General features: G+C 47.7%; 7 protein-coding genes across 8 annotated transcripts; 3 read left to right on the top strand and 4 right to left on the bottom strand.

Annotated features, from left to right (window-relative positions):
- Window positions 1-159: 159 nt before the first annotated feature.
- On the top strand, window positions 160-2,031 carry FOIG_03915 (uncharacterized protein; the record flags this gene model as incomplete). Its single annotated transcript, XM_031201951.1, has 5 exons — window positions 160-288; window positions 355-652; window positions 704-820; window positions 884-1,272; window positions 1,323-2,031. 5 exons carry the CDS (start codon window positions 160-162, stop codon window positions 1,914-1,916), a joined length of 1,527 nt encoding a protein of 508 aa, XP_031067398.1. The 3' UTR covers window positions 1,917-2,031.
- A 614-nt stretch (window positions 2,032-2,645) lies between these two features.
- On the top strand, window positions 2,646-4,025 carry FOIG_03914 (uncharacterized protein; the record flags this gene model as incomplete). The annotated part of the gene is made up of 1 exon (XM_031201950.1): window positions 2,646-4,025. One exon carries the CDS (start codon window positions 2,646-2,648, stop codon window positions 4,023-4,025), a length of 1,380 nt encoding a protein of 459 aa, XP_031067397.1.
- A 541-nt stretch (window positions 4,026-4,566) lies between these two features.
- Window positions 4,567-5,441, bottom strand: FOIG_03913 (uncharacterized protein). The gene has a single exon (XM_031201949.1). The coding sequence runs from the start codon at window positions 5,377-5,379 to the stop codon at window positions 4,699-4,701; it is 681 nt and encodes a 226-aa protein (XP_031067396.1). The 5' UTR covers window positions 5,380-5,441; the 3' UTR covers window positions 4,567-4,698.
- A 339-nt stretch (window positions 5,442-5,780) lies between these two features.
- Window positions 5,781-7,066, bottom strand: FOIG_03912 (2-dehydropantoate 2-reductase). Its single transcript, XM_031201948.1, has 4 exons — window positions 6,922-7,066; window positions 6,726-6,874; window positions 6,477-6,676; window positions 5,781-6,430 (listed from the first exon to the last, which is right to left on the bottom strand). Exons 1-4 carry the CDS (start codon window positions 6,963-6,965, stop codon window positions 5,852-5,854), a joined length of 972 nt encoding a protein of 323 aa, XP_031067395.1. The 5' UTR covers window positions 6,966-7,066; the 3' UTR covers window positions 5,781-5,851.
- Window positions 7,067-7,244: 178 nt separating this feature from the next.
- Window positions 7,245-8,744, bottom strand: FOIG_03911 (galactonate dehydratase). 2 transcript variants are annotated; one of them, XM_031201946.1, is made up of 4 exons: window positions 8,457-8,744; window positions 8,292-8,401; window positions 8,132-8,243; window positions 7,245-8,081 (listed from the first exon to the last, which is right to left on the bottom strand). In XM_031201946.1, the coding sequence occupies exons 1-4, from the start codon at window positions 8,630-8,632 to the stop codon at window positions 7,328-7,330; spliced, it is 1,152 nt and encodes a 383-aa protein (XP_031067393.1). In that variant the 5' UTR covers window positions 8,633-8,744; the 3' UTR covers window positions 7,245-7,327. The 2 variants fall into 2 exon arrangements, with proteins under 2 accessions (XP_031067393.1, XP_031067394.1); XM_031201947.1 differs by lacking the exon at window positions 8,457-8,744 and having other exon boundaries at window positions 8,292-8,440.
- A 315-nt stretch (window positions 8,745-9,059) lies between these two features.
- FOIG_03910 (2-deoxy-D-gluconate 3-dehydrogenase) lies at window positions 9,060-10,314 on the bottom strand. The gene is made up of 2 exons (XM_031201945.1): window positions 9,889-10,314; window positions 9,060-9,838 (listed from the first exon to the last, which is right to left on the bottom strand). Exons 1-2 carry the CDS (start codon window positions 10,018-10,020, stop codon window positions 9,182-9,184), a joined length of 789 nt encoding a protein of 262 aa, XP_031067392.1. The 5' UTR covers window positions 10,021-10,314; the 3' UTR covers window positions 9,060-9,181.
- Window positions 10,315-11,432: 1,118 nt separating this feature from the next.
- FOIG_03909 (uncharacterized protein) lies at window positions 11,433-14,318 on the top strand. The gene is made up of 2 exons (XM_031201944.1): window positions 11,433-12,733; window positions 12,781-14,318. The coding sequence occupies exons 1-2, from the start codon at window positions 12,584-12,586 to the stop codon at window positions 14,215-14,217; spliced, it is 1,587 nt and encodes a 528-aa protein (XP_031067391.1). The 5' UTR covers window positions 11,433-12,583; the 3' UTR covers window positions 14,218-14,318.
- The last annotated feature ends 1,137 nt before the right edge of the window (window positions 14,319-15,455 follow it).

The raw sequence follows: 15,455 nt of genomic DNA, 5'->3' as shown, positions 1-15,455 counted from the left end.
CTTACCATTAGGAGAGCGGCCGCCGAGTTGCATCGATATGCGGTAAATTGGCAGTCAGCAATTAGTCAGCCCGAGAAGTGCAAAGTCATAATCACAAAATACAAACAAGGCGAATCTCAAGTTGTGTTTCTTTGATGTTGAGGAGATCGCTGAGCGAAAATGTGGCTATTGAACCTTTCTCTGGCACGAGTGGCAACTCTGGCCATCCTTGCCGTTTGCCTGCACTTCATCACCAAGACCCTACTCCGACCATCCCTCTCGAAGTTACGACATCTTCCAGGACCGAAAGTGAGTTTTCCGCTGCCCGAAACAGGCCCCATGTTTGCAATATCTTCAGTATACTAACTTCACAAGAACCACCAATTCTTAGTCGGCCATGCCTTGCGCATTCTTCGTGGGTCAGGACCAAATGATTTGTATCTCCAGTGGATGCGGCGTTGGCCGAACGCACCGTTCATACGGAGTCTCTCTTGGCTCAACTCGGAGGTTCTCCTCGTCAATAACATAGAGGCATGTCGAGAGGTCCTCCAAACCAATGCTTACCGCTTCGCAAAGCCGGCATTCTTTCATACGCTTGTTGGAGAATTTCTGGGTGTCGGTCTGCTGTTCAGCGTTGGTGACCAGCACAAGCGCTTGAGACGCATTATTGCAAGTAAGACCTCTCTTTCGTGTTAGTTATGGTCATGACTACTAACTGTAATAGGGCCTCTATCTCGTCCAAGGATTCGGAAGCTATTCCCAGTGTTTGTGACATACTCTCGCAAGTTAAACAACGACATTGATGCTGCCATCCAACATAGCAGCAACGGTGTGTTGGAAAGTACGTATACACTTGGTGAATTCGCCTCTCGGTCATCATCTGACAATCTCGTACCAATCGAAGATCTGTTTACAAGAGTGACACTTGACATCATCGGTGTTTCGCTAGTTGGTAAAGAACTTCGCGACTTTCGATCAAAGGTCTCGCCTTTATCATTTGAGCAATGCTACAATGGTATATTGGCACAGCCACTTGCTGGCCAGATCATAAGCTTCATCAATCCCTTCATCCCACTCCGTTGGCTTCCTGTGTCCGCAAATCTGAACTTTATCAAGGCCAAATCTGCTCTGAAGGGCATGATGACAGAACTAATCGAGCAGCGGACATCCGAGGTAGCAAAAGCAAAGGAGTTGGGTACAGACAGTGGACTATCGGATGATTTGTTGACGAGAATGATTGAAGCAAGTTCTGTTGAGAATCAGAAGTTGTCTAAAGATGAGTTGATCGATATCGTGCGTAACTGCCCTGACCTCCATCGGTATATCACTGACCGGAATCGCAGACTATGCAAGTCATCGCGGCTGGTCATGAGACTACATCTAGTGCTCTTTTATGGACAACATATGCCCTTGCCAAAGATCAGAAGTCTCAAAATCGATTAAGGGCTGAGATCTACAGCATAGATGCCACCGACATGGCCGCCAAGTCGATAGACGAACTTCCGTACCTCGAAAACGTCATTCGAGAAGCTCTTCGCGTGTACTCGCCTTCTCTAATCATCCCGTGGGAGGCACTTGAGGATATAGACATAGCAGGCGTCAAGATCCCAAAAGGGACCACGGTTCAGCTCATTCCAGCGATGACGCAACTGAACCCCGAGATCTGGGGTCCCGACGTGGAGACCTTCAACCCCGATCGATGGGACCATCTTTCTGACGATGCTTTGAGCCCGTATGCCATGGAGACCTTCTCGAACGGGCCTCGAATGTGTCCCGGAAAAGCTTTGGCTTTGCTGAGTATGAAGATCTTGTTGGTTGGGTTGATCAGAGACTTTAAGATCGAGAGTGTTGGAGATGAGGAGGTGGAGTTCAGAAACCCGAGCTTGACCTTGAAATCGAAGATGGAACTTCGATTTAAGGTACAGCGCGTGGGATAAAAGGAGTCTCATGATTAGCAATGACCTAGGGAGGGTTTGACATAGTGGAATAGGGACAGCAGCAGGTGCATATGCAACACAACAGATCTGGTCGTTCAGAGACCCAATGCTACAATGCATAAGTCTCATGCAAGTTAATACTGAATACTGCCGTCTCACCGCTGATATAAGTCTCCCTTCTCGCAGGGCCTTGCCATGAGATGCCATCAATCATGTTCTAGACCATCAATGCAGCGAAAGTTCAGTTAGTACGTTGGATCGGAAAAGAGTAAAATGCATAATTGAGAGAGGCGATATTTCTGACAGGGATAAAACTATTGAAGCAGAAGTTCTCAGTATGTTAACTAAAATTAGAAGCTGAAAACATCAAGTCATCAACAGACCGCCAAGTCATCAGCTAGTGCTGTAATTCCAAACAGACCACTACCAAATTAAGCATCAATTCTCAAGCTTATCTGCGGGCCAGACCGCCTTGGCGAATGCTTATGCCAAAGCTTGTTGGTAACTGCCAATATTCTCAGCACTAATGTCGGACCATCAGAAGTCCCATCAGCACTACGCATTCAGCTCGAAATATGAAACCCGTTTGGGAAGCTTTATTTTTCATAGTGAAACCTGACTTCTTTATAACACCTGGCCAGGTCATCACTTTTGAATATTCCATTCACTTATCTTTTTTTTATCCATAGGCAGCATTCTCCCTTGTTGCTTGCGTGCATCGTTTTCGCCATGTCGGACGCCGGTCGAGAAACTCCAGTGGAAATGAAGCCACTTCCGCAGGCCCAGACTAGACAGAACTTCTCAGGCCTTGACACTCCCCCGAACCAGCAGTACCTGCCCTCGCCTTCGCCTCCAGTAAGTGACGGCATGAATGATAGCAACTACTTCAGCGGTCCCAGGGACCTCCGAGGACATTCCAAATGGCCACTTATCCTTCAACTCCACGGCTCAATCATGCCATCGCTCATCATCCCTCTTTTCCTCGTCGCCTGCTGGTCTACTGCTATAACCGTGATCTCCAAGAAAGTTCACGATCTCAGCGTCAACTCCGTTCTTCTCACTATCCTCGGTTTCGTCGTTGGTCTCAGTCTCTCCTTTCGATCATCAACTGCATATGAGCGTTACGCCGAGGGTCGCCGATACTGGGGAATGTTAGCCACGGCATCGCAAACTCTCGGACGAATCATCTGGATCCATGCTTCGGATACCGGTGCTGATGGTCAAGATACTCGTGAGCTGCTCGTCAAGAAGCTCGGAGCATTAAAGCTCATCGCTGGATTTGCTGTTGCACTAAAGCATACACTTCGATTTGAGCACTGTGCAAGTCAACCTGATATGCAGCCTTACATTGCTCATCTCGACACATTCTCGGGACGTACAACAGCCATGCCAAAGCGAAGAGTTACCAACTTCAAACAGGTGGCCGGTGAATATCTAGGTCTCTCATTCGCTCAGAGTGATCCCCGCAAGCACCTTAAGAGAGCCGAGGAGCATCAGGGTAACCTCCCGCTTGAGATACTGAATCACCTGGCTATTTCTGTCGACTGCCTCGTTGCAAACAAGCAGCTATCCGTCGCCATCCACCAAACTGTCGCGTATAATCACATCACTATGCTGAATGATGTAGCAGTCGGGTGTGATCGAGTACTCAATACCCCTTTACCTATCGCCTACACAATCGCCATCAGTCAGATTACATTCGTGTATGTCATGCTGTTACCTTTTCAGTTGACAGGCCCTCTTGGCTGGATAGCCATACCCGCTACCATCACAGCAGCATACATCATCTTCGGTCTATTATTCATTGGTCAGGAGATCGAGAATCCGTTTGGTCGCGATGTCAACGACCTGCCACTTGAGACTTTCTGCGACCAAATTGCAACCGATCTTGACATCACCGCCTCATTCGACCGCCGTGGTGCTGACCACTTTTTACTTAATGGAACACCGCTGTATCCTGTCAGTGCTGCGCCGGGCAATGCTTGGATGGATAGTAGTGAGGAGAAAATGAGGGAAGCGATCAAGACTAAGCCACATGTTCTGTTCAACTGGAGACGCCAGAGGACTCGTGGCAATACCACGAAGGAGATGGATGGAAACATCGTGTAGACGCTCATCGCATGCCTGACCTAGACACGAGTCAGCTGGTCAGGTCTATGCCAGACAAGACAGGTTGCTTACTTTGAATCACTGTGACAAACCGTTCAAATAGTGATTTTGAATGCAAATCCTCCCCCTTTCTCCATCTTACAGCAGCGTCTCTTGATCCGTGGCCCATTTCACCATCTGTTAGTACCGGTAGTCCTTGCAGGTAACATCAAAAACAACAGGTTAGACAACGTATACAGTGTCATAACATAACATCTTTATGCCTCGAATACAGATGTCCGCGATGTCTCTTTGAATGCTATTCTGGCAATAACCAGTATTAACACATAAAAGAATATGAAGTGTACTGACAGATACGAAAGTATTCTGATTAGGAAGACGACCATGAGATCGGTATTCGTGCTAAGTTGCTCATAAACGCAACCTCTACATCGCTAGTCGGAACTCAGTGCTATTTGCAAATCGAAGACTTGCTTGTAGTCAGATCTCAATATTGCAATCATACGACACTTCAAAGATTCAAGCATGAGTCGGACTGGCTAGAACCTGATGTAAGTACCAAGATCCTGTGAATTAATATTATTATTGCCTATATGTCGATTGCTTTTTTCCTTAAGCTACACGAGCCCAGCTCCTTCGCCTCGTAGCTGCCGTAATGCCACCCAGTCCACGTCTACCTCGTATCCATAGTCACCGAACTGATCTGCCCACTCTGGAACAATGGTAATAGGTTTCCTGGATCCTCCAGCATTTTTATCCTTTCCTCCAAAGTCTCCTCGCCATCCATCATCTCCAATTGTCGATTATACAGTTCCTTGACTTCTTTCCTGGTCGCAATCATCTGCTCACAGTATAATTGACAATAATTCTCCAAACTCTTGATACGCTCTTGCAGTGCTTCTATCACCTGCCAAGCAGCTGAACTGTTCTGATACGAAGCCTTGAGCTGGTTTGCCGCCTCTTCTTGATTCCCTTCCACCGTCTCTTCCAAATCACTAATGCGACCGACGAGATTCTCCAGTTGGTAGCTGCCTTTTTGCTGAACTTGTGCTTCGAGCTCTCGTACTCGTTTCTTGAGAGCTGTGATGTCCTCGCTTGTTTTTAGGGATGTTGATGAATGGAAGCATGAGAAATGGCCGCAGTAACATGTCGCGCCGGGAAGAGATGTGTTGTGATGAAAGCCCATACATCCGCAGCGATGACCTTTAAGTTCCGGTATCGTGAGGATATAACGACACTGGCCTTGCGGTAATTGCGCTGCATCTCCAGGTGGTGCTGAGGCTGATTGAGTGGAACGATGGAGATCATTTGGATGGGGCATTTTTGACGATCGACGAGCACTGCAGTCAGACATTTTGAAGACAAACAGAACGCACAAAAGAAGGAAATCAAAGTAAGCAAAAAGATTGATCAGGCGGAGAATTCATTAAATGGAGGTCATCAGCCATTCCGCCACCAAAAAGGACCACGCGACCCCGCGAACTTGTCGGTTCGGGGTCAAGCCCGAGAGGAGAAGAACGTGGGGGTTCCCAGATGGAGCCCGACGACATGGATATGGTGCGAGCATGGCCCAAAAGGGAATTCTCTCGAGTCATCAATCGGTACTAAACGAACATCCCACGATCTGAGGGGAAATGGGGTTGCAATGCGGATTTAAGCATTGCCGTGGTTTGCCGATGGGCTGAGGGTGTCGTGATATAGTGGTGCAAAGGCATGTGAGGGGAAGCTACATCACGAGTGCCTAGGGCCTATACACAGTCTTAACATTGCGAGAACTGTTTCTATTCATTCCATGGGCTATGCTTATGCTCTACTGAAAGACGAACTCATTTGCTCTGAGCACTTATGAGCCGCTTGTTAATAGCCAACAAGATCGTATACAGAGTCTCAATCGTCGCAACATCAATACCAAGCTCCTTACCCTTCCTAACAGGATACCCCAAAATGACCTCAACCTCCATCGGCTTGCCATTCTCATAATCCGTCCTCATGCTGCTTCCAATAGGCGGCATCGCCAAGATCTTCTCCAGAAGCCTGTCAATCAGTTCATACCCCAAAGGAACACCAAGCGCATTGGCAACATCAATGACTTCCTTCATAAGCTTTCTCGTCATGGGAGTCGACAGGTCTGATGAGCTGAGCCATGCGTGTGTGTCCATGAGTGTAAGAGCAGTGAGAGAGTTCCACGCTGCGTTCCAAACTACCTTCTCCCATCTTTGAACCTGAATGTTCGGGACGATTTGGAAGATAGTCTTTCCGATTGATAAGAGCGACTCAAATTGAGCGAGATGTTTCTTGTCGCATGATTCATCTCCGGCTTCGTTCGGGTACAGTCCCACTTGCATATCTTCGGACGTCGTATGAGCTATGAAGCCAGGCTCTGGTTGCCTTGCGCCAACCCATGTCTGCCGGTATTAGTCACAGAATGAGAAGCCAAGAGAACTCACATACCACGCATGAGATGATGGTTGCGCTCGGGAACTTTTCACGGAAAGCATCCTCGTTCCCGACACCGTTCTGGATGATGACAATCGAGGTGTTATCTCCAACGCCGGGCGCAATGTCGGCAGCAGTACTGAGCTGGTCGACTGCTTTGTTCGTGCATATGATGAAGTCAAACTTTTGGCCAGCTTCGGCGACAGTTCGAAAGACTATGGCCGGGATCAGAATGACTTCATGGCGTTCTTATGTGTTGCATACCTTTGTGAGGTTTCACGTGGTGTTTCCCATGGTTCTGGCTGTCAATTGAGATACCATTGGCAGAGACGGCTTCAAAATTCGATCGGGCGACGACGGTCAGGTGAACATGTTCACTGCGGCTTAAAATGAAAGCATAGAATGACCCGATCCTCGATGAAAGTCAGTCATGATTTGAGTCTCGTGCATGAGAACCTACGCTCCAAGCCCATAGACCAGTACTTCCAATGACTTGTCACTCATCTTGACAATACTTTCTAAACGCGGGGTAAATCAAGAAAGCAGGTTTAGAGATGTAAAAACAAGAGAATCTCATAAAGTTCGCGAATGCTTTTCCGTTTAAGTTTGACCCCTCATTCAGGATTTCCGGGGACTCCATCGCCAAGAGCGTGGGGGTTCAGCAAGCATACCGACCGGAATTGCCGAGCATGTCCTGGAGGTTGGTTACCCCAGATTCAGAGAGCTTAGTGGGATCTCAGAGTAGAACCGAAAGGCCACGAGACCTTGTACAGTGATAGCATGTTGCGACCGAAAGAATTGATCACAAGATGGAACAAGGTCTTCAGATTAAAATGATGTCTTAGACTGCTGTTTACACTATTGCTTCACCACTCTCTAATACTGCCGTCCGGACCATGAAATGTCTTGCACTGCCACGGAGCGGTCTCCTTCGCAATCCTAGCCACCATCTCCTCATCAATCTCAATTCCCAACCCATACCCCGTCGGGGCTTTAACATGACCACCTTCTAGATCAAAAACACTTGGATCCTTGAGATATGTCAAGAGATCAATGTCTCCAGCCTCGGTATTATAGTGCATCCCCAAGCTCATCTCCAAAATGGCAAAGTTAGGTGATGACAGCGCTACTTGAACGGATGCAGCGAATGCAACAGGCCCAAGCGGACAGTGAGGCGCAATCGCCACGTCGTAAGCTTCCGCCATAGTAGCTATGCGCTTTGTCTCTGAAATACCGCCCGCGTGAGCGATATCAGGCTGCAAAATATCCACGCTCGAATCTTCTAGAAATCGCTTGATATCCCAGCGGGTATATAAACGCTCACCGAAGGCAATTGGGATGACAGTCTGGTCAGATAACTTCTTAATAGCTTCAGGATGTTCAACCAGAATGGGCTCCTCAATGAACAAAGGCCTGTGAGGTTCAAGAGCTCGTGCGAGTTGCTTCGCCATTGCTTTATGACACCTTCCGTGGAAGTCAAGACCTGCATCGAGGCCTAGTGCCTTCACCTGTTTGAGCCGCTCGACAGTGCTGTCGAGGGCGGATGGGGAGTCGATCCAGCCTAGATCTTCGGTAGCGTTCATCTTGACGCATGTGAGACCTTGCTCAAGGCGCTTCTTTCTATAGGCTATTAGCATAGGTTGGAAATTGGAGTTGTTGTCGCTACTTACGCGGCGGCTTCGATATCTGACGGGCGATCACCGCCGATCCAGCAGTAGACCTGGACCTTGTTGCGCACTTTGCCGCCTAGGAGCTCATAAATAGGTACTTTGAGATTGCGGCCTGGCAATGTTAGATAGATAATACAAGGAGCATATTTTGGCAAGTTACCTTTCAAATCCCATAACGCGATGTCGATGCCTGAGATGGCAGACATGAAGACTGGTCCGCCACGGTAGAATCCATGACGCCAGAAGGTTTGCCAGATGTTTTCGATATCGCTGCCACGTCCATTAGAACCTCTTCATTATGGCGCTCCGAGATAGCAATGCTTACTTTGCCTCTTGTCCGATGATTCGAGGGATCATCTCATCTAAACATCCTTCAACAGCGAGGTCATGCCCCTCTAACGTAGCCTCACCCCATCCATACTGTCCATTCTCATCAACGACCTTAACCATCAGCCACCGCGGCTTGACGCGGTAATACTTAACAGAAGCGATCTTGGCCATCTTGATTGTTGTGATTCCTCGGCTTGCGAGAGCTGAACAGAGACGAATTTCCCCGACTTTTTAACCGTCATGACTCGGCTTCCCCGCCGACAACCTCTCGGCTAACACGACATCGTCAGATGGGTTTGAACCCCCACGCGAAAAAACAGGTTCTGTGCCCCCCACGAACTAAAGAACTACGTAAATCTGGGGTAACGAGCCGCAAAATGCAGGGTTTATTTCCGTGCTCTGCCTCGGTAAATGCCGTGATTTTTTCCACCATTGCCGGAGTAGGTAGTTGGTCACATTGTCATTAGCTCCATCTGCAGAAATCCTTCTCGCTCCGCGAGTCAGTGGCAGTAACCCCCTCATCATTGCAATTCCGGCTGGTCTACGCCGAACCTCTCCTGAAACGTCTTGCTGTCATAGCTGAAGCAATGTCTCATCCGCTGGCTAGGTCTACACAGAATATGAACTCACCATGGGAATCTTTGTTCATGTTTGCCAGTACGTAGTGATTAATTGTCAACTTAAATCTTATGAGTGAGCAGTAATGCCTTCTTTTGGATCTTACCGTCCCATCCATCCACCATCAACAGTAACTAACTCCCCAGAAACATACAAACTTCCCTTCCCCGCCAAAAACACCGTAACTCCCTTGAAGTCCTCAGGACATCCCCATCTCCCAGCCGGAATCCTCGACAAGATACTCTCAGCCCTCTTCTCATCATTGATCAGCGCCTCATTCATATCCGTAGCAACATATCCCGGCGCAATAGCATTGACATTGACACCCTGATTCGCCCACTCATTACTCAACGCCTTCGTAAGCTGTGCAATTCCACCTTTTGCTGCTGCATACGCGGGGACCGTAAGACCGCCTTGAAAGCTGACGAGGGACGCAACGTTGATGATGCTTCCGCGATGGCCGCTTGCGTCGGGCTTGCGGGTTAGCATGTATGAGCCCAGGTCGCGGCATAAAGTCCAGACTGTTCGGAGGTTGACTTGGAGGACTTCATCCCAGTCGCTCATGGGGAATTGATGCGCTGGATGTCTTCGTTGGATTCCGGCGCAAGTTACTAGGATGCTAACGTCGTGGCCGTCGGCGAGGATGCGTTTACTGAGATTCTCGACTTGTTCTTGATTGCTTAGATCTGCGGTGTACACGGAAGCTTGTCGGTCAAGCTTTTCGATGAATGTCTTCGTTTCAAGGTTCTTTTCGTCTCTCTTGATGAAGTCAGACAGTCTGGCGGGTTGCAGCGGCGCGGAACACTTACCTGAACCAGAATGATATCTGCACCTGCTTCTGCAAGCGATAGGGCCATAGCTTGACCGATGCCTCTCGTCCCGCCAGTAACAACAGCCTTGCGGCCCTTCAAAGAGAACAAAGATTCCAAAATGTTCGTCATGGTTGCTACTCATTCAAAGTACTACAAGTTGAAGCCTGTAAAGTGGTAGCCGAACCCATCAATTCTTCCCTCCTCAAATGACAGTCCACGAACTACGCCCCAGATTTAGACGCCGAACCAGTGTGACATCTAACCCCATAGAACCATGAAGTCAGGAACTTGTCATCTCGTGTGACCCCCACGTCGGCCCGACTCTACTGTCGGCATTCTATCCGTGTCTAAACGATGATCATCTGCGGGGAAGATTCTGGGGTAATCCTCACTGAATAGCATTCTGGGCAGATTCGCATGTCGGACAATAAACACGGGGGAGACAGTGGACCTGAGCAGAGCGTGGGGGGATTGTTTCGCGGGCGCAGGAACGGTTTAATGCCGTCGGTCCGTCGTCATTTTGAGGTTAGCTGATACTTTGGTCGGAGCCGCTGAGCTGCTGGCCTTGGAGCGTGGGGGTAAGCCGATTGAGATCCTACATTCCTGCTAAGCCATGCGGTATGTGAATCAGGAGCTGCACGAGGCAGAACCAAGGTGAATGACCCTCAAATCATAATCAACATATTCTTGCTGATGTCTTGGTGATCCCCAATCGGTATTTGGCTCTATCGGCCGGATCATCCCATGCTGTCAAACTCGTGCATCATTTTAATGCTGAGAGAAATTTAACTTTTGTTCTATTGGCTTGCATTCTGACTTCATACTTCATACTCCAGGTTTGGCCAGTCGGGTGCCTCAGCACATCCGATTAAGATTACAGTCGTGGTGTTCGAATTGTAGGATCATATAATAATTACCTTATCAAGAACACGAGTGATGTACTCCGATGTAATGGTGTTTGGAGAGTAAAGCTTCAAGCACGAACGTACTGCCTCTCTCTCCTCCGTGTATCCTGCAATCTTATCAGTAACCTAAGCTCAACCTCAACAACCGGGAACAACTCGCAGCCAAAGAATCAACACCGATAACTGTAAGACCTCTGAATTGTCATATTTGGTACGCTTCTTGAATGATGCATTTGAGAAATGGGTTCTTGGAAATGACGCAGCTAAGAGCCGACGTTGTCATCGCCACCGTTGCCTCAACTTGTCACTTCTTTCTGCATACCCTGTACAATCCATCTCATACAGCCGCCAAACATCTTTCTAACGAATGGGTGATACAGAAGCAACGAGAATAACGTCAGCGGATGGATCAAAAAAAGAAGTTTCATGCACCAAGGTAATCTTCGATTATAACAGTTTCTCGGGTAGATTGAGTGCCGCACCCAACAACTCGCGGGCCCACGGCACGCATCTTCAGCTGTACCTAAAGTGTTCAGATCGTTCGATTTCTTCCAGGATCAACGATCAAATCTCTCGATCAGACGATGAGTGATTGCCCCCAATGCAACATACCTGTTCAAGCCTTTCACATGCTATCCATCTCTCTCACTCGCTACCATCAGCTTCTGCAGGGTTTAGACACAGGCATAGACACCTAAAGCTGGGTTGACTAGTAATGGGCATTATAAGCCGCAATTATGCGCATCTCACATGGCTAGAGCTGGAAGCATGAGGCTTTACAGGTGAAATCTGAGACATGCGCCATGCCGGGTCGACAGTCAACCAGGCTAAAAGCGGGTCAAAGTTCTCAGGTTCAGACCCGAATGGTCGCAGTGAATAGCAAAGAAAGATCTGAGATAACACCGCGGTCTAGATCGTACGAGAACAATATCACAAGGGAAGACGGCTATAGCAGCTGAAGATGAGAAGCGGCTTTTGAACAGGACCCCCACGTCAATTGCCGATGGTAAATGTCAATTGCCAGGAAGTTCGTCAGGAGCTTGATCATAGCGGCGTTTTTACGGTTTTCAGGGCGTCTTCAGCGCAGTCGCACTAATTCCGCTCAAGTGACGGGGCATGACATGGCAGTCATTCAACGTCGCCTCTGTCTGTCGGAACCATTGTCAATGCTGCAATACAAGATCCAATTCTCAATAATTCCGCGATCTATACCCAATTGCCGAACCAGATCAGATGCAAACAACCCAGATCTTCCCCCACACAAAACCTCCTTGCCATGCACATTCACTCAGGTTGACAGTCAACCACACCGCGGTACACTTCCGGCCACATTCCCCATATCTTCTCCGCATCTTCAACCCCCACGTGCCAATAATGACGTTGATCCTCAGAGCCAAAACCGCCATCCGCTAAGCTGATCTTGGCCTCGGCAATACGAACCGCCAATAATTGCACGAACAAGCAAGGTTTCGACCATGACTCGCCATTCCATGGAAAACAACGGCCTTGGAGAGTAACGATCGACCATGTGAAATTTCACCGCTCGTCACTGAGGATCTAACCCCGCTGCCTGTCCACAAATCCCCAGATTCTCGCTCTTCCCCAGACTCGCGTGGGGGGAGCCAAGTCCAAGACCAGCCTTTAAACTTTATGTCATACACTAACGGTCTTCCTGTCGACCGGTGAATAGCTAAAGGATAAGAAGGCCATTGTTTCTTCTCAATTTGAGATCTGCGTTCCCTCATCCATACATCACTCCCTCATTACAATTAGCGGAGTTCAACACAATGTCTACTTTCAAGGGTGACGATGCTCCCTCTCAACAACACGCCGAAGACGTTGAGTCTCAGATCGCCAAACCGGATCTTCATCCTCAAAATGGCGACGCTGTCGCTCAGATGATTGGTGCTCAGCACATTGAAGTTACCGAAGAAGACGTGCGTTTATTAATACCAATTCTCAATCTTGGTCTAACACTTCTCAGAACAAACGTCTCCGCCGAAAAACCGACAAACATGTCCTCTCCATCCTCGTCTGGGTCTACTTCCTCCAAATCCTCGATAAGTCCGTCCTCGGCTACGGCGCAGTATGGGGCATGCGCGAAGACACAAACCTCAGCGGGAACGAATACTCCATGGTCTCCTCCATGGCGCCCATCGCACAACTCGTCTGGCTCCCTTTCTCTTCATGGCTGATGGTCAAGATTCCTCATCGAATTTTTATGGCTAGTCTTGTGTTTGGTTGGGGTGCTGCGCAGACGTGCATGGCGGCTTGTACTACCTACCAGGGCCTTCTTGCGACGCGTTTCTTGCTGGGCTTGTTTGAGGCTGCGTGCTTGCCGCTGTTTTCGGTCATTACGTCGCAGTGGTATAGACGTGCTGAGCAGCCGATGCGGGTTGCTTGTTGGTATGGAACTAATGGTCTTGCGAATATGTTTGCTGCTGCGCTATCCTTTGGCTTGGGCCAGATTAACGGCTCGCTTGCATCGTGGCGCATCCTCTTCCTCTTTGCGGGTCTCATCACCGTTATCACAGCACCAGTTGTTTACTGGGCTCTCGACAACGACATTCCATCTGCGCGCTTCTTAACCGAGCACGAGAAGCTTCAGACTATCGAACGACTTCGCGCCAATCAGACTGGTACTGGAAGTCGCAACTTCATCTGGAAGCAAGCTTTCGAGGCCCTCATTGAACCTAAGACATGGCTCTTCATCAGCATGGCTTTGTGTCTCAATGTCACTGCCGCTGTCACCAACACTTTTGGTCCTATCATTGTTGGCGGCTTCGGCTTCGACAAGGGCGTTACATCGCTTCTCAACATTCCCTTCGGCGCTGTACAACTCCTCGTCATCTTCCCCGCTTCATACCTCGCACATCGATACCGCGTCAAGTCCGTCTTCCTCATCGCCGTCATGCTTCCCGTCCTCGCAGGAGCAGTCATGCTTCACCAACTCAACCGCGATCACGTTGCTCCTCTCCTAGCAGCATACTACATGCTCGCTTTCCTCTTCGGCGGCAATCCCCTTATCGTATCGTGGATGATCTCCAACATTGCTGGTACCACCAAGAAGTCGGTCATCATGTCGCTGTACAACATTGGTGTTTCAGCAGGTAACATCATCGGACCTTTGCTCTTCAGCTCCAAGGATGCGCCGTACTACAAGCCTGGTCTTACGAAGACCATGGGTATTACTGGTGCTTTGATTGGTGTTATTCTTTTGCAGTTGGCCAATCTCATGTTCTTGAATAAGATGCAGGAGAGGAAGAGAGTCAAGAATGGTAAGCCTGCTAAGATTAGGGATTTGAGTATGGAGCATCACTATGTGGCGAATGCTCAGGATAACGATGAGGATGGTTTGGGACAGAATGCCTTCATGGATCTCACTGATTCCAAGAACGACGAGTTTGTCTATGTCTACTGAGTGTTGTCGCAAGATATTTAATCAGATAGGAGTCATTAAGATAGCGCTTTGGTTCTTAATTTATTTGTTGATCAATTCATTTTTCACTCTATGAACCCAAAGTAATCAGCTGGTCAAATACGCTTGATGTCGAGGTTCACCGGCAGCGCATCTTATTGTATGCGACATCTTAATTCCGTTTGCCATTACTTCTCCGCTCAGTGTTTATGCGACCAGGACCAGGCCGAAACAAACGTCTACATTACAATACTTTTTCACCTTTTAGTTGCCAAATAGGTAGTCGGCTGAAATGCATGTCGCTTCAGTTGCTACGTGCGAGTCGCTTTGGCCTCATCATACCGTTCCTGGAGGCTGGCCGTGAGCAGCAATATAATCACGGCTGAGCACTGTCAAGTCTATCTCGGCATTATAAGCCTCACCGATAGCTAGATATGCAACCAGGCATATAAACACTAGAGAAGAACAAAAACGTATTAAAGACAATAGATGTACCAAGGGTAATGTGGTTAATAAGCGAGCGCTCTAGATAAGCAAGCGCTCTACTTTCCTTAACCTTTTTAAGCTATAGCTTAAAAGCTTAGGCTGCAGTTTAAAAAAGCTAGCTTTTACCTACTAAATTCCTCCCTAGATAACTTAAGAACTACCTAATAAGTCCTAGTATTATAACTGCCTTTACTATATATACTATAGTGCTAACTACCTGGTTACTTTAACCTTCCTTAATTACTACTTTTTAATAATTTAGCTACTATCTATATATTAATATCTATCTAATTAATTACTTATAATACTTCTTATATAATTATAATCCCTCCTTTTTATAATCTAGTCCTTTTTACCCTTTAGTACTAACTTAGTATCTTATTTATATCTTAAAGATTATAAAGCTTAGTGTAACGGTTGCACAAGCCGTTAAACCACAGGGCAAAAGATCGGGCCATAATCGCTATGTAAGCAATCATGGGTGTGCTACAGCTACCTTATAGAAGCCTTACAGCGCTGTTACGGGCACGAATCGTAACACTTAGCTCTTAATAAGATAATCTTATATATAATTACCTTTATTACCTTAGTAGCTAACTTTAAAGCTTTAATAATAGACTCTAGGGAGCTATTATAATGCCTTTTAATTTACCTTTTAAGGTATTTAGACTAAGATTAGGCCTTAATTATTATCTTTAGGGTCTTTAAAGCCTATAATATTAATAGTTAAATAGCCTCCTTAGGAGGGGTTAGGG

The sequence above is a fragment of the Fusarium odoratissimum genome (genome assembly GCF_000260195.1).
Source record: "Fusarium odoratissimum NRRL 54006 unplaced genomic scaffold supercont1.5, whole genome shotgun sequence".
Lineage (NCBI taxonomy): Eukaryota > Fungi > Ascomycota > Sordariomycetes > Hypocreales > Nectriaceae > Fusarium > Fusarium odoratissimum.
The sequence above is the reverse complement of the archived record's forward strand: the minus strand, read 5'-3'. Positions and strand labels throughout refer to the sequence as shown.

Excerpts from the sequence above, each read along its gene's own strand:
- FOIG_03913 (XM_031201949.1), bottom strand. The coding sequence starts at position 5,379 with ATGTCTGACTGCAGTGCTCGTCGATCGTCAAAAATGCCCCATCCAAAT.
- FOIG_03912 (XM_031201948.1), bottom strand. The coding sequence starts at position 6,965 with ATGAGTGACAAGTCATTGGAAGTACTGGTCTATGGGCTTGGAGC. Across the intron at positions 6,677-6,725 it reads CCACGTGAAACCTCACAAAG|TCTTTCGAACTGTCGCCGAA; the intron begins GTATGCAACACA and ends TCCCGGCCATAG. Across the intron at positions 6,431-6,476 it reads CAACCATCATCTCATGCGTG|ACATGGGTTGGCGCAAGGCA; the intron begins GTATGTGAGTTC and ends TAATACCGGCAG.
- FOIG_03911 (XM_031201946.1), bottom strand. The coding sequence starts at position 8,632 with ATGGCCAAGATCGCTTCTGTTAAGTATTACCGCGTCAAGCCGCGGTGG. Across the intron at positions 8,402-8,456 it reads ATCATCGGACAAGAGGCAAA|CGATATCGAAAACATCTGGC; the intron begins GTAAGCATTGCT and ends TGGACGTGGCAG. Across the intron at positions 8,082-8,131 it reads TCAGATATCGAAGCCGCCGC|AAAGAAGCGCCTTGAGCAAG; the intron begins GTAAGTAGCGAC and ends AATAGCCTATAG.
- FOIG_03910 (XM_031201945.1), bottom strand. The coding sequence starts at position 10,020 with ATGACGAACATTTTGGAATCTTTGTTCTCTTTGAAGGGCCGCAAGGCT. Across the intron at positions 9,839-9,888 it reads CAGATATCATTCTGGTTCAG|AGAGACGAAAAGAACCTTGA; the intron begins GTAAGTGTTCCG and ends GACTTCATCAAG.
- FOIG_03909 (XM_031201944.1), top strand. The coding sequence starts at position 12,584 with ATGTCTACTTTCAAGGGTGACGATGCTCCCTCTCAACAACACGCCGAA. Across the intron at positions 12,734-12,780 it reads TTGAAGTTACCGAAGAAGAC|AACAAACGTCTCCGCCGAAA; the intron begins GTGCGTTTATTA and ends AACACTTCTCAG.